Source organism: Cherax quadricarinatus, chromosome 9 (genome assembly GCF_038502225.1).
Source record: "Cherax quadricarinatus isolate ZL_2023a chromosome 9, ASM3850222v1, whole genome shotgun sequence".
Classification (NCBI taxonomy): Eukaryota; Metazoa; Arthropoda; class Malacostraca; order Decapoda; family Parastacidae; genus Cherax; species Cherax quadricarinatus.
Window position 1 is genome coordinate 35180643 of NC_091300.1, and position 15249 is coordinate 35195891.

The 15249-nt window shown below is 39.3% G+C and overlaps 1 protein-coding gene across 11 annotated transcripts in view; it reads left to right on the forward strand.

Moving 5' to 3' along the window:
- The window catches only part of LOC128685956 (mucin-2), an 859817-nt gene that overhangs the window by 373728 nt on the left and 470840 nt on the right, over positions 1-15249 (forward strand). For all 11 annotated transcript variants that reach the window (XR_011391787.1, XR_011391786.1, XM_070083386.1 and 8 more), the window contains exon 2: positions 1-2279. This exon is cut by the window's left edge and continues 1215 nt beyond it. Coding sequence is in view for 9 of the 11 variants with exons in the window: in XM_070083386.1 (XP_069939487.1) it covers positions 1-2279 (2279 nt within the window). In the remaining 2 variants the exon portion in view is untranslated. The remainder of the gene's footprint in view (positions 2280-15249) is intronic.

Genomic DNA, 15249 nt, shown 5'->3' on the forward strand with positions numbered 1-15249 from the left:
TTCACAACGGCAGACCTCACGCCGCCTCCCCCGTCCGTACCCTCAATACTTCCCCACGTCCTTACATCCCCCCGGGCTCGGCACCACAGTCACCCGGCATCCAGCAGCCACCATATCCTAACAACAACGTTGTTCAGTCGTCACCAGTATCCCCTCGTCAAGCTTACTCATCACCCACCTCTCCTTTGTTGACACAGGGTAGCCCTCGACCGTACGTAGCCCCTGCTGCTCCTCAATCCCCTAGAGGTACTCTTATCCACCCTCCTCCGCCTCCAGAGAGATCCTCATCTTACTCAGGTGTGGAACCTGCTCAGCAGCAGCAACAACAGCACGACAGCCCGTTTGATCTTCTAGCGGATCCTGATTTCGAAGCATCCTTGCAGGAGCTGGTAAACTCTTTTGTGATAGAAGATAAGGCGCGACACCACGCCGCAGCGGTCGCCGCCCTGGCATCACAACGACCAAAAAGCGCGCCCTCGTCTATACAAGAGGCACTCCAGAGATTCGAACGGCAGATGGCCATAACATCTCGCGCGGCAACCCATGCTGCTGGCCCGGGATCTATTGTCTCTTCAGCCAGCGCAATGGGAGCCATAGGACGGATTGCACAACAGCATATGGCGAACAGCATGTCCAGCAACATAAGTGGCAGTGGCATGAGCAGTTCTAACATTGCTAATGCCAATACAGCTGCAAGACGTTATGGTGGAGCAAGAAGCGACACGTCTGTGTCCACGGAATGGTCACGCATGCAGGTAGAGCACGATTCTCGGAGTCGGCGCTCTGCCTCTCCAAACCCGCCGGTATCTCAGCCTGGCTGGAATGAAGGACCTCCGCCCAACACCTCCACTTGGCCCTTGAAGAACAAACAACCAACAATCATTGAAAGAAAATCAAAAAGTCACACTTCGTCTTCACATGTATCATCTGCATCATCATCCTCGTACTCGTCAGCCTCTACCACCACCACCTCCACCAATTACATAACGACGCTGGAAACGAGGGTAGAAAGTACTGGAGGCCAGAAGTTCTCGAGTGTGCCACTTCGACACAAGGTTGTGACAATGTCTGCTGTCGACCAGGAAGAGGAACGTCTCATGCACGCCCTACGCACCGGCACCTTAATTGATGATGGAGATCACTTACGACCCATTGGTCAGGCTCGTCCTATGTCTGCACCCTCCATCCCTACCCACACTCACTCCCCCACCCACAGTCACTCCCCCACCCTCACTCACTCTCCCACTCTCACCCATTCCCCCACCCACACCCACTCCCCAACTTTACCTGCCAATAATACTATCATCACAGGTGGCACCATCAGTAGTACCGTGCCCCACCCAGAGACTACCGAGCCGTCTGGTCAGATCAGGAGACCTAAATATTCCATCAGTGTAACAGTTGATGTTGACAAGCCAACAGAAACCCATCAACAGCGGGTTCAACAACAAGGACAACAAAAAATTCAAAATCAACAGATACAGCAGCAGCATCAGACACAGCCGCAGCAACATCAGCAGCAACAGCAACAAAAGATCCAACATCAGCTACAGCAACAACAGACGCAACACCAACAAATACAGCAGCAGACTATTATGAGGCAACAGCAACAAACACAACACCAACAAGCTCCGCAGACAGTCATAAGACAGGTCTCCAACTCTCGAGAGACTACCAGCCGAATCACAGGCAAGGCAGGAGACGGGGACATGTCGGCGGTTGACTTTGCTAAGGTGCGCTACCAGGAATCACAACAACATCCACACTCTTCGCAACGGCTCAACGACTACCGTAGTATCTCCAAACAAACGGTCAATGGGGACGGCCGCGTCATGATGGCACGTACGCGCTTCGAAAACGGCAGCACCTCGTTGTCTGATTCCATGTGGAGGGGTTCCTTCAGCATTCAAGCGGATGAAGTGGGTTCCACACTGCCCGAATTTTATCGACGCAAGTTACGTAAAATGAGAAAGGCAGGGTCGCCAGAGCCGCTTGTAGCGGGCAGCATCTCTGCTCTGCCACACCCTGAGCTGACTGATCAACAGAAGGCCCACATCAGGGAGAGATCTCAATCTCCTACCACCGGATACAACAGCGCTGGGGTGGCCATCAGACCCTTCCTTACGCAGGGCAGTGTGGCCGAACGAGTGCTTATATTCGAGCGTGCCCCAGCAGAGATGAAGCCCAAGCCAGGAGTGCCCACGACAGCCGCCCCAGAGAAACGCCGCCCCGCCATATCTACCTGGCGCGACCCAGACGAGGTTCGCTCCCTCGCTCAGGTGAGTTTTAACCATTTGCTCTTTACTCGCATTAACCATATATCTCCACCACATAATCCCTGTCATGGCACCACAGAAATCTCCATTTCAATATTATATATCCATCGCAATCATGAACACCTGTCAAACTGTTGCCACACACAGATTCCTCATCATGTTTTCTCAAGACACACGGGTGTTACCATCAGTACATCATGACACATGTGAAGGTCATCACCTCAACACTTCCTGACACATGTCAAGGTCAACAACCCAACACTTCCTAACACTTGTCAAAGTCAACAACCCAACACTTCCTAACACTTGTCAAAGTCAGCTCAGCAACATTTCCCGACACACACTTTCTGGGTTTTGCTCTGACACTATACCTTAAACTGTCTTGCTCTGTGACACTATACCTTAAACTGTCTTACTCTGTGACACTATACCTTAAACTGTCTTGCTCTGTGACACTATAACTTAAACTGTCTTGCTCTGTGACACTATACCTTAAACTGTCTTGCTCTGTGACACTATAACTTAAACTGTCTTGCTCTGTCACACTATACCTTAAACTGTCTTGCTCTGTGACACTATACCTTAAACTGTCTTGCTCTGTGACACTATACCTTAAACTGTCTTGCTCTGTGACACTGTACCTTAAACTGTCTTGCTCTGTGAGATTATACCTTAAACTGTCTTGCTCTGTGACACTATACCTTAAACTGTCTTGCTCTGTGACACTATAACTTAAACTGTCTTGCTCTGTGACACTATACCTTAAACTGTCTTGCTCTGTGACACTATAACTTAAACTGTCTTGCTCTGTCACACTGTACCTTAAACTGTCTTGCTCTGTGACACTATACCTTAAACTGTCTTGCTCTGTGACACTATACCTTAAACTGTCTTGCTGTGACACTATACCTTAAACTGTCTTGCTCTGTGACACTATACCTTAAACTGTCTTGCTCTGTGACACTATACCTTAAACGGTCTTGCTCTGTGACACTATACCTTAAACTGTCTTGCTCTGTGACACTGTACCTTAAACTGTCTTGCTCTGTGACACTATACCTTTAACTGTCTTGTTCTGTGACACTATACCTTAAACTGTCTTGCTCTGTGACACTATACCTTAAACGGTCTTGCTCTGTGACACTATACCTTAAACTGTCTTGCTCTGTGACACTGTACCTTAAACTGTCTTGCTCTGTGACACTATACCTTTAACTGTCTTGCTCTGTGACACTATACCTTAAACTGTCTTGCTCTGTGACACTATACCTTAAACTCTCTTGCTCTGTGACACTGCCTTGAACTATTTTGCTGTGTGACGCTGTCTTTCTCTACAAGACTAACATTAAACTGCAAGTTTACCGCCTTCTTGGTACATTTTTTTTAGGTTGAGTGGTCAAATTATATTTTCTTTAGCAATTCTGTGCTAGATGAATAATCTTGTACTCGCTGATTTGAGTGCGGGGCAAATCGTGTCATTCTTGACCCAATCTCTTAAGCTACTTCAGTCTCCATTACTGGTTTCAGAACTTTTTAATCCTATCTACCAAACCATACCCCCGGCCGGGATTGAACCCGCGGTCATAGAGTCTCAAAACTCCAGCCCGTCGCGTTAGCCACTAGACCAGCTAGCCACAATAAGATTCATCCAACTAGGTATATTTCTACACCATAGGAAAGTTAGCACAGGCACCTGTGCTAACTTTCCTATGGTGTAGAAATATACCTAGTTGGATGAATCTTATTGTGGCTAGCTGGTCTAGTGGCTAACGCGACGGGCTGGAGTTTTGAGACTCTATGACCGCGGGTTCAATCCCGGCCGGGGGTATGGTTTATTTGCAATCGTGTCATTACGATTTCTTGAGTCATGTAATCCTATCTACACTTGAAAGCTGTGTGTATAACTTACGTCCACCACCTCGTCATTCAAATCTTTCAATTTACTTCTACCTCAATACATTTTGTATGCTGAGGAGTAACCAGAAGTATCATTTCTATATTGGAGGTTCTCATTCCACTTTCACTGTTATTCTATAATATGAACACAAGATTTTATACGTCCATAATGATCCTCGACGAATGGAAATGTCATCGACACTTTCCTTTCCAAGTTCTGGGTCAGTATAGACTTGTTACAGCTATGTTATTGTGGCATGTTATTACATTCTTCTTCTTTTCCACCTCTGAACCATTGCTAGATGACTATTCAGACTTAATAGCCGTCTCCTCTTGCACCTGACCTCCCACAGTATCATCTTTTAACTAAAAATACTCTCTCTTCTTTCTTAAGAATATCTTATAACTTTTGCCAGTCACGTTTTCCTTCCTTGATTCAAAACTTTCCAGTTCCGTAGCTGCCTCTTCTTCCTAAATCGGAACTCTGTGGTACGCTCTTCCAACAACTGGATGACTTAATCTTTGGGATGTTGCTACGGCAGGTTAATGTGAAAATAAGATATGGCCCATGTACATAAATAGTATACAATACCGACAAGATGAAGAATTAGACACATGTGCAACGTCTGGGTATCTTTATTTGTAAACGTTTCGCCAACTAGTGGCTTTATCAATACAAGAACATTATCTGAAGAATGTAGAATTTTATACAAAAGATGAGGTAATCAATCCCTCATCTGTTGTATATAATTCTACATTCTTCAGATTATGTCCTTGTATTGATAAAGCCACTGGTTGGCGAAGTGTCTACAAATAAAGATACCCAGATATTGCACATGTCTAATTCTCCATCATGGTCCATGATGTACGTACGAGTTGGAGGTTGGAAGGTCACTGCCCCCGCAGCCTGGGATACTTGCCCGCGAGCTGACACCTATATTGGCTCACCCATTTCCTCTGTCTCAGCTTTTTCTTCTGACTACTGACATGTTGGCCTCTTTTCTATTACATAAACTATTTTTGTTCTGAAAGAAAAAAGTCTTGCATACTTTAATACTGTATTCTACCTGATTACTAGTATAGTCTCCCTGAGGCTTGTGTTGCTTCTGTTCTGTTATTTTACACACGTTTGCTCAACTTCGCTCTAGGGGTCACGTCAGTTCACCCGTTTTTTATGTTATTTTTCCCCTATAATCTACCTTGTCCATAATTACTATAGCATTTGCTTTGCTTTCGTATGGTTAAGTCTAAGATCTTTTTTAATTCATGGTATAACATAACAAATCTTTGAGGACAATTGTCCTCGAAGATTTGTTAAGATTGTTATGGAAGCTTCGGTACCCACAGGCGATATTTGACATTAGCTTTTATTGGCTCTACCAATGCCATTCTAGAAGGTTTATGATTTCAGATGTTCTTGTCAGGCATGCCTTGCCCAAACCTGACACAGCCATCACGTAACCCCTCCCCCACACATGCAACACCTGATTTAGCTATCTGCCGACATGTCCATTCCCATAAATCTAAATGCATCCACTTTCCCCCATACTCCCTCCAGTCTGATATCCAGTGCTTCATATTTTTTTTTTTACTCTCATCACCTTGCTCTTTTCTATGTTCACTCTTTAATTTCGTTCCTTTACACACCCTGGTCTCAGACCGGGCCACGGGGGCGTTGACCCCCGAAACTCTCTCCAGGTAAACCCTCCCAAACTCTTCCAACTTAACTTCTCTTCAAAATACCTCAAAAGAAATGTCATCGGTAAAGAGTAAGTGACAGCTTGCATATTGAACAAAAAGGCACAATACCGTGACTGGAACAATACACAACCCTCACACATGGGAGAGAGAAGCTTATGACGACGTTTCGGTCTGACTTGGACCACTTACAAAGTCACACTAACATAAAAGAGAGAGGGGGGAGCCAGTGTATATATGAGCAAAATGGACGGGGACGGGACCAAGAGAGGAAGGTAAAGAAGTAGTGGTAGTTTAAGTAGGGAGAGTTGTTTAAGTGAGAAAGGAGATAGAAAGGGAAGTGAGGGGTGAAGGGAGGCAAAAGCAAAGGTAGTAGCAATAGTAGCATTAATGGTGGTAGTAGTAAAAGTCGGATCAGTCTGAAGACATGAAAAAGGAGCACTGCAGGAGAGCTAAGGGTTAGGACCAAAAACACGGAAGGGGGGTAACTGAAGGGTTATTTGTGTATAGCTTCCATATTGTATCATATTTACCTTTTATTCTTCACACCTCTTCCTAACACCCTAGCTCTCACTTCTTTTACAACCCAGCACTTTAAATATCTGAAACCACCACGGTGATATCACACATCCCTGTTTAGGTCCTACTTTTACTGGAAAAAAAAGTCTCTCCTTTACCCACATTTCCTAACCTAAGCCTCTGCATTCAAAATCTTTATTGCTTTTTTTTAACTTACTACCTATTCCATACATTTGCAACATCTGCCACTTTACTTCCCTATCCACATCATTTGCCTTCTCTAAATCCACAACTGTGACTGAATGTTCCTTACCTTTATTTACTGGAAAACATACAAAGGAGGATGACAAAGTTGATCCCATGTATCAGTAATCTTCCCGATGATGATAGACTGAGGACCCTGAATCTGCACTCTCTAGAAAGGCGTAGAATTAGGGGGGGAGGGGGACGATTGAGGTGTAAACACCCTCTGTACTTTTTCTTTTCGTCTTGTGTTTGTTTCTTTCGACACTAATTCTACAGTACACTTTAACTGATATATTCAGCAGGTTTATTCCCGTTATTTCTTGCACACACACTCGTGTCCTCTTTTCTCCTTATATAAAGAAACAGTGTATTTGCTCTCTGACAATCCTTAGGTATATTCCCTTCTTTTATGCATATATTTCACAAATACACTATTTCAAAATTATATCCACAGCTTCTTTTAATATTTCAGTTTTAATACTGTCTGTCCCCGCTACTTTACCCACTTCTGCCCACTACCTCCCCTTCATCAGTATTTAACAGGTCTTCAAAATATTCTCTCCAGCACCCTCCCCATCTAACGTCTCCCCTCTTCGGCAATTAACTGCCAAGTCCATTTACTACCCAGACTTTCTCAACTTATTAAACTTTCTTATATTCAGCACAATTTGATGATAAAGAAATCCTCTCCTCTTTCCCTCATTCTCTAGTTCGCTTCCTTTTGTACTTTTTTCATTACTCATTTAACGTCTCTTTTTTTTCTCTGTCTCCGTACACACTGCCTTTCCTACATCATTTCTTCATTGTAAAACCCTCTCATGTGCTAACTTTTCTCCTTTACCACCTACCTTCTTGATCTTCCTCCAGTATTCCTTTTCTCATATGCCTTCACCATTGTATAACCTCAGATGTCTGCTGTGCATTCTAGCATTAAATTCTTAAATGTGCACCCTACCTCGTTGACCTCTTATCTGTAGACTCTTGAGCCGACCTTTCTCCCAGTAGTTGCTTATATCTTCCCTTAACGTTTCTTTTAGTTTATTCACTTCCATTTTTCTCTCACCCTCTGATCTCTCTCTCTCTCTCTCTCTCTCTCTCTCTCTCTCTCTCTCTCTCTCTCTCTCTCTCTCTCTCTCTCTCTCTCTTTCTCTCTCTCATTGTAGTTAGCACTAAATAATAATCTTCAGAAGTGTACCTATCAGTGCTTTATTTACTAAATCATAGTTCAGCAGTGTCCTGTCATTAAACACTATCTCATCTCGTATAGTTGTTTATCCTGTTTTCCTTTAAATTAAAAGGGGCTGGGGGGGTTGCCTCTGACCAAACATCTTGCTGTACATAATTCAATTAAAAACCACTCATTATTTTACCCCTGGACGTCCAAAATTGCCTGCTGTGCTGTCTACAACAATCTCTTCCACTTCAGCATTTATTTCCCCACAACTTTTATCCTCTCACTTGATTCAAAACTCCCTAAATATTCGCTTAATACTTTCCAGTATTTTTCTCCATTGCACACATCAAGCATCCTCCCCCCAAGTACATAAACACTTATTATAACCACATCATACATCCCACCTTTATTCTAATCCACATAATACTGAAGTGTAAATACTTGGGCCCCTCTTTTGTTTCTACAATTAATCTCTTAATATTGATGTTATTCTTCCTGTAGCTGTAGTTCTCTCAGATGCATCTGATTTAACTCCATTTACTCCTCCTCATTGAAAATCTCCTTTCACTTTTAGTTTTGTTTTGCTTAGTGCTAGGACATCCAGTTTCTTTGCATTCATAACATAAACACTGCCGAAAGTACATTTTAAGTTCTCTGAGGCAAACAATATTTACACAGTGTGAGCATCTTTCACCGTTAGTATTAGCTCTCTTACTTTGCAAGTTCTCATTTCTTATTGTCATTTTTCTGACTTTTGTAGCAGTTGCTTCATTGTGTTCTCTAAACTAAGGTCAACTGACGTTACTGTACCCAAGTCTATTACATGTTCTATTAATTTTATGTAATCTTTTGTATTCACTTCCCCTTTTGAGGTCCTCATTCTTACATATCTGAGCAATTGGAATTTGTTACCCTTGAGCATCATGTTATTTTCTACCACCCACTGGAAGTCTTTAAGTCCTTTTGCAGTTTTTCGGTGTCCTCTGCCGAGGTGACTTTTTTTTTTTTTTTTTTTCATCGTCAGCAGAGGATGATACAAAACTCTGGTTTGCGTTTGTGTGTCTCGTATAAGGATGAGTTACAGTGAAGGTGCTAAGACTGTGCCTTGGGGCACTGAGCTTTTTACTTCACTAATATTTATGTTCTGTTCGTTACAAAATTGGAAATTCACTTGTCTACTATTCTTGGTATACCTATTTACCCTTCTTGTATGTCATCACTACATGATCACCTTTGTCCGTGCAGATCATGAAGTCTGTAGAGACCACATTTCCATTTTGGGTTTCTTCCAAAATTCCTGTAACTTTATCAAAGTTCACTCTTGGCAAACATGATCTTCCTTGTCTAAACCCATATTGACTTTGCTTTAAAATTTACTATTTGATGTCTCACCACCCCGTCAAATATTTTTGTGTGATGGTGTCACTGATCTCAAATTTATTTCCTGGGCACTGTTGCCACCTTTGTGGAGAGGAGCTATACCTGCACTTTTTAAGACTTCTTGGATTTCACCTAAATCAACGCTCTTCCTCCAAAGTATGCTGAGTGCTCGTGATAGTGGTTACCTGGAGGTTATTCCGGGGATCAGCGCCCCCGCGGCCCGGTCCATGACCAGGCCTCCCGATGGATCAGGGCCTGATCAACTAGGCTGTTACTGCTGGCCGCACGCAGTCCAACGTACGAGCCACAGCCCGGCTGATCCGGCACTGACTTTAGGTATCTGTCCAGCTCTCTCTTGAAGGCAGCCAGGGGTTTATTGGCAATTCCCCTAATGCTTGATGGGAGGCTGTTAAACAGTTTTGGGCCCCGGACACTTATGGTGTTTTCCCTTAGTGTACCAATGGCGCCCCTACTTTTTATTGGGGGCATTTTGCATCGCCTGCCCAGTCTTTTACTTTCGTAGGGAGTGATTTCTGTGTGCAGATTTGGGACCATTCCTTCCAAGATTTTCCAAGTGAAGATTATGATATATCTCTCCCTCCTGCGTTCCAACGAGTACAAGTCAAGTGCTTCCAAGCGTTCCCAGTAGTTAAGGTGCTTGACAGAACTTATACGTGCAGTAAAGGATCTCTGTACACTCTCTAGATCTGCGATTTCACCTGCTTTGAATGGAGATGTTAATGTACAGCAGTATTCCAGCCTAGAGAGAACAAGTGATTTGAAGAGGATCATCATGGGCTTGGCATCTCTCGTTTTGAAAGTTCTCATTATCCATCCTATCATTTTCTTTGCACGTGCGATCGTGGCACTGTTGTGATCCTTGAAAGTGAGATCCTCAGACATGGTAGTTTGAATTTCATTATAAATAGAGAGTTCCGTTAATCTGGCCCAGATGCTGCGTGTATAGCGATATGTGCTTATGTCCTGATGTGTAATTTGTCGATTGGACAGAGGTAATGATAAACCTTTCCTTGAGTCGCTACCCTCCTGTTTAGTGAATTGCTGAACACTGATTCATACTTGTCTCTGAAGATTTCACTCGTTTCGTTTTTCGTTGTCAATGTAGGAACCTCCTATTAGTAGGCTATTTCTTGGGGTAGTTCTTATTTTGGATTTTCGTACGTGTAAAAATATTTAAGACTTATGTTATTTCTTCTGTGGTTTCATGTTTATGTGACTCTTTATTCTGGTAAGAATGTTTTAGTTTGTTCTATGTTCTTTCGTTGTAGATTTTCCTTCTTTGCAGCATATTCTCATTTTAAAGTAGTTCTGTAACCTTTCTTGTTTTGTATATTCTTCGATATTTTTCAATGGCTGATCTTTTAGGCTTTCTTAGCGGAACACATTTTTTACAGACTACATGTAAGTATTCAGCTTTTTCATACTTTAATTTGCATTTACATTGTTTCAGACCCTTTCCCAGGGAATATTTGATAATTCTTTATCTGATCTCAGTAAATTTTCTGGTTGTTGAAGTTAGAAATGTTAAACATCATTTAACGTTGGCTATTTCCTTTGATCCCACCTTAGGTTTCTAGGCTTGTTGGTATGTTGTAATTGAGATTGTCCCCGACTAGTCCCCCATTATTCGTAAAGATCAGGTCTAGAATGTTTTTGTTCCTGTTTTGAATCAAAACGAACTTTTTACAGAACCCCTGTAACACTTTTGGTATGTGTTTACTGGGCTATTCCAGGTACCGTGTCTGATACACTTCTGTTGTCGACTATAATCTAACGTGTGGCAGATTGACATCTCCAAGAAGGATAATATTTAGTGTAGGCTTTTCAAGGCATTTTTTTTTCTTTATCAGCTCCTTGAATTCTTCAGCCGTTACTGATGGTGGTTAATATGCTACAAAAATTACCTGATTACTTTCCTCCACATTGATTCCTAGTACCTCTACTACTCAAAACTACTACAATATCTGTTTACAAAGCATTCCTTTTATGTATTTCTGTGAATGTTCCAAATGGCATTTATGTACGGAGTACACTTGTATAGTTAAATTTGTTTATTTTTAGTTGTCTTTTTACCCCTGGATGTTAGCAAGAAAAGGGATATTTGGATTTAAGATTTTTTTAGTACCCCTGGTGCTTTACCATATTGTAGTATGGAAGTTGGTTGGTGTACATGTATCTATTCTCTCCGGTACTGGTTGCACTCTTGGTTGTATGTTCAATAAAAAACTATTTTATTTTGTTCCACTCTCATGTATCTCTGTACCTCATGTTGCTTTTCATTGTATATATTTTGTTTACTCTTTTCTCAGTTTAATAATGCTGTTTGCTATGGTCTCGTTTTCTTGGTAAGAATTTTTGTACCATCGCGTTACTTTCACACGGAAATTTGGATAATTAAGGTCATATTCTCTGAACACTAATGAAGATCTGTAAATCTCAGGGTGGAAATGCCTGCAGTCCTTATTATAAGCAACATTTTCCCTTCCTTGGCATATCAGAACATTTTTCTAGTGTTGCTACCTACCTACCTACCTACACACACACACACACACACACACACGTATATATATATATATATATATATATATATATATATATATATATATATATATATATATATATATATATATATATATGTATATATATATATATATATATATGTATATATATGTGTGTGTGTGTGTGTGTGCCGATTATGTAAAACTGGTCAATTAGCAAGAACTCATTTAAAATTAAGTCCTATCTGAAGTTTTCTCTTATACGTTTAAAGATATATTTTTTTCATTAATGTTAGTGTAAAAAATTTTAATTTTGCACCAAAAGAATCTTAGAAAACTTACCTAACCTTATTATAACAAGAGCAATTTATTTTAGCCTAACGCAACTAAATGTATTTTTAATACGTTTACAGTAATTTAATACTAAACAAACACAATCAAATATATTTTTTTCGTTAGGTTCAGAATGATTTTGGCGAAATTATTGCATACACAAATTTTCACTTGTCCTATATGGCAAGATGAGCGTTGCTATTTAAGCCAAGATCGCAAGTTCTGCCTATTCGGCACGACATATATATATATATATATATATATATATATATATATATATATGTCGTGCCGAATATGTAAAACTGGTCAATTAGCAAGAACTCATTTAAAATTAAGTCCTTTCGAAAATTTTCTCTTATACGATTAAAGATACATTTTTTTCATTAATGTTAATGTAAAAATTTTTAATTTTGCAACAAAAGAATCTTAGAAAACTTGCCTAACCTTATTATAACAAGAGCAATTTATTTTAGCCTAACCCAACTAAATATATTTTAGATTTGTTTACTGTAATTTAATACTAAACAAACACAGTGAAATATATTTTTATCGTTAGGTTCAAAATGATTTTGGCGAAATTATTGCATACACAAATTTTCACTTGTCCTGTATGGCAAGATGAGCGTTGCTATTTATGCCAAGATCGCAAATTCTGCCTATTCGGCACGACATATATATATATATGCAGAACAACTACTGTGAAAAAAAATAGCGAAATTCCAAGCGTTTTCGTGACTTCTTACATTATCAAGCAACTATCATAGTTCTTTGATAATGTGAGAAGTCACGAGAGCGCTTGAAATTTTGGTATTTTTTTCACAGTGGTTATTCTGCATATCGTGATATCACCTGTTTAGGGTGATCGTGTGTGTGTGTATATATATATATATATATATATATATATATATATATATATATATATATATATATATATATATATATATATATATATATATATATATATGTATATATATATAATGCCAAATAGGTAAAGCTGGTCAGTTAGCAAGAACTCGTATAAAATTAAGTCCTTTAAAAAAAATTCCTCTTATACGTTTAATTTTTTTTTTTCATTTATGTTAATGTAAAAATTAATTTTGTACCAGAAGAACCCTAGAAAACTTACCTAACCTTATTATAACAAGCGCAGTTTAATTTAGCCTAATCCAACTAAATATATTTTAGATAAGTTTACAATAATTTAATAAACTCAGTTAAATATATTTTTTTTCGTTAGGTTCAGATTGATTTTTGCGAAATTAAAAGAGGAGCATTGCTATTTAATCCAAAATCCCAAGTTTTGCCTATTCGGCACGACATTATATATATATATATATATATATATATATATATATATATATATATATATATATATTTATATATATATATATATATATATATATATATATATATATATATATATATATATATATATATATGTCGTGCCGAATATGTAAAACTTGTCAATTAGCAAGAACTCATTTAAAATTATGCCCTTTCTGAAATTTTCTCTTATACGTTTAAAGATATATTTTTTTCATTAATGTTGATGTAACAGTTTTTAATTTTGCAACAAAAGGATCTTAGAAAACTTACCTAACCTTATTATAACAAGAACAATTTATTTTAGCCTAACCCAACTAAATATATTTTAGATTTGTTTACAGTAATTTAATACTAAACAAACACAGAGAAATATATTTTATTTCGTTAGGTTCAGAATGATTTTGGCGAAATTATTGCATACACAAATTTTCACTTGTCTTATATGGCAAGATGAACGTTGCTATTTAAGCCAAGATCGCAAGTTCTGCCTATTCGGCACGACACACACACAAATATATATATATATATATATATATATATATATATATATATATATATATATATATATATATATATATATATATATATAATTACACAGATCCCCTTAGCATAGTACCTACATATATCCCCTCTGCCTACTATCTCTGTGGACGTCAGTTTCGTTTCCTGTTTGTTCAGGGTTCCCTCGGGTATCCTCTGAGCATATTTCTTCAACTTGTTCTGTTTTATTTATTCTGCTGTTTCATTCTCATCGTTTGTTCTTTGACCACTGCTTTGTATCCTTACTTTTGCGTTGTTCTGTGTGTGTTTCTTCCCTGTTTCATCTCAATGATAGTGCCTTTAATTTTCAGTTCGTTATAGCATATTTTATAGGTTAATTGAGATGGAAGTATATTTGTGAACCTCCCTGAGGGACATGTGATAAGACAGGCTGAAGACACCATAAACTTCATTCTTTTGAAATAAAATTTATTAGTCTATAAAAGAATACAGGAAAAGTGATCGTGCAGTAGAGGTGTAGATGAGTGGAATAGCTCATAGGTTTAAAAATACTGGCAAATGCAGCCAAGGGCAGAAAAATGGTAGAGTGAGTAATGAGAACTTTCAAAGAAGATAATACCGTTGGTGGTAGTTTTCGAATCACTTTCGTTATTATGTCTTGAATATTGTGCTGTGCTTACACCTCTGTTCAGAGTAGAAGAGATATCCGATCCGGAAAATGTACAAAGATAATTTACGGTTCGCACAGAGAAAAAGAATACAACAACTGCTAGGAACGTCTCAGAATCTTTGAAATATAACTGGAAGAGAGAAGAAAAATATTTGGTAATAAATACATAGAAGACACGTGAGGGCTAATTTTGAATGTACAGAGTGATAACTTGCTGAAGTGAAGATATGAGAGATATTTGTAAAAAAAAAAAAAATAGTAAAAAGCATGGGCACCATAATTGCAATGGAGCAGCTTGTGAATCAACATTTGTGACCCTAGATTTAACCCGCTATCACTAGCTATCGGAAACATTGTCGTAATAAATGTTTAAGTCTTTAAGGGAAAGCTGGACCTCAGCCAAGTTCCGGATCAAGCAGGCTGTGATGGCTATAATGGCCAGCGGACTGCTAACAGCAATAATCTGGCCAAATAGGTAATTAACAAATGTAGGAAAATCTTCGAAACTTGCCACAGGTAAATCACAGGTTGCAATTTTCCAGCAGTCTGATAGTGTCCTGTTTCATTGACTTGTATGTTCTTGCTATAGTGTCCTGTTTCATTGACTTGTATGTTCTTGCTATAGTGTCCTGTTTCATTGACTTGTATGTTGTTGCTATAGTGTTCTGTTTTATTGACTTGTATGTTTTTGCTACCTACCTGGAGGTTACC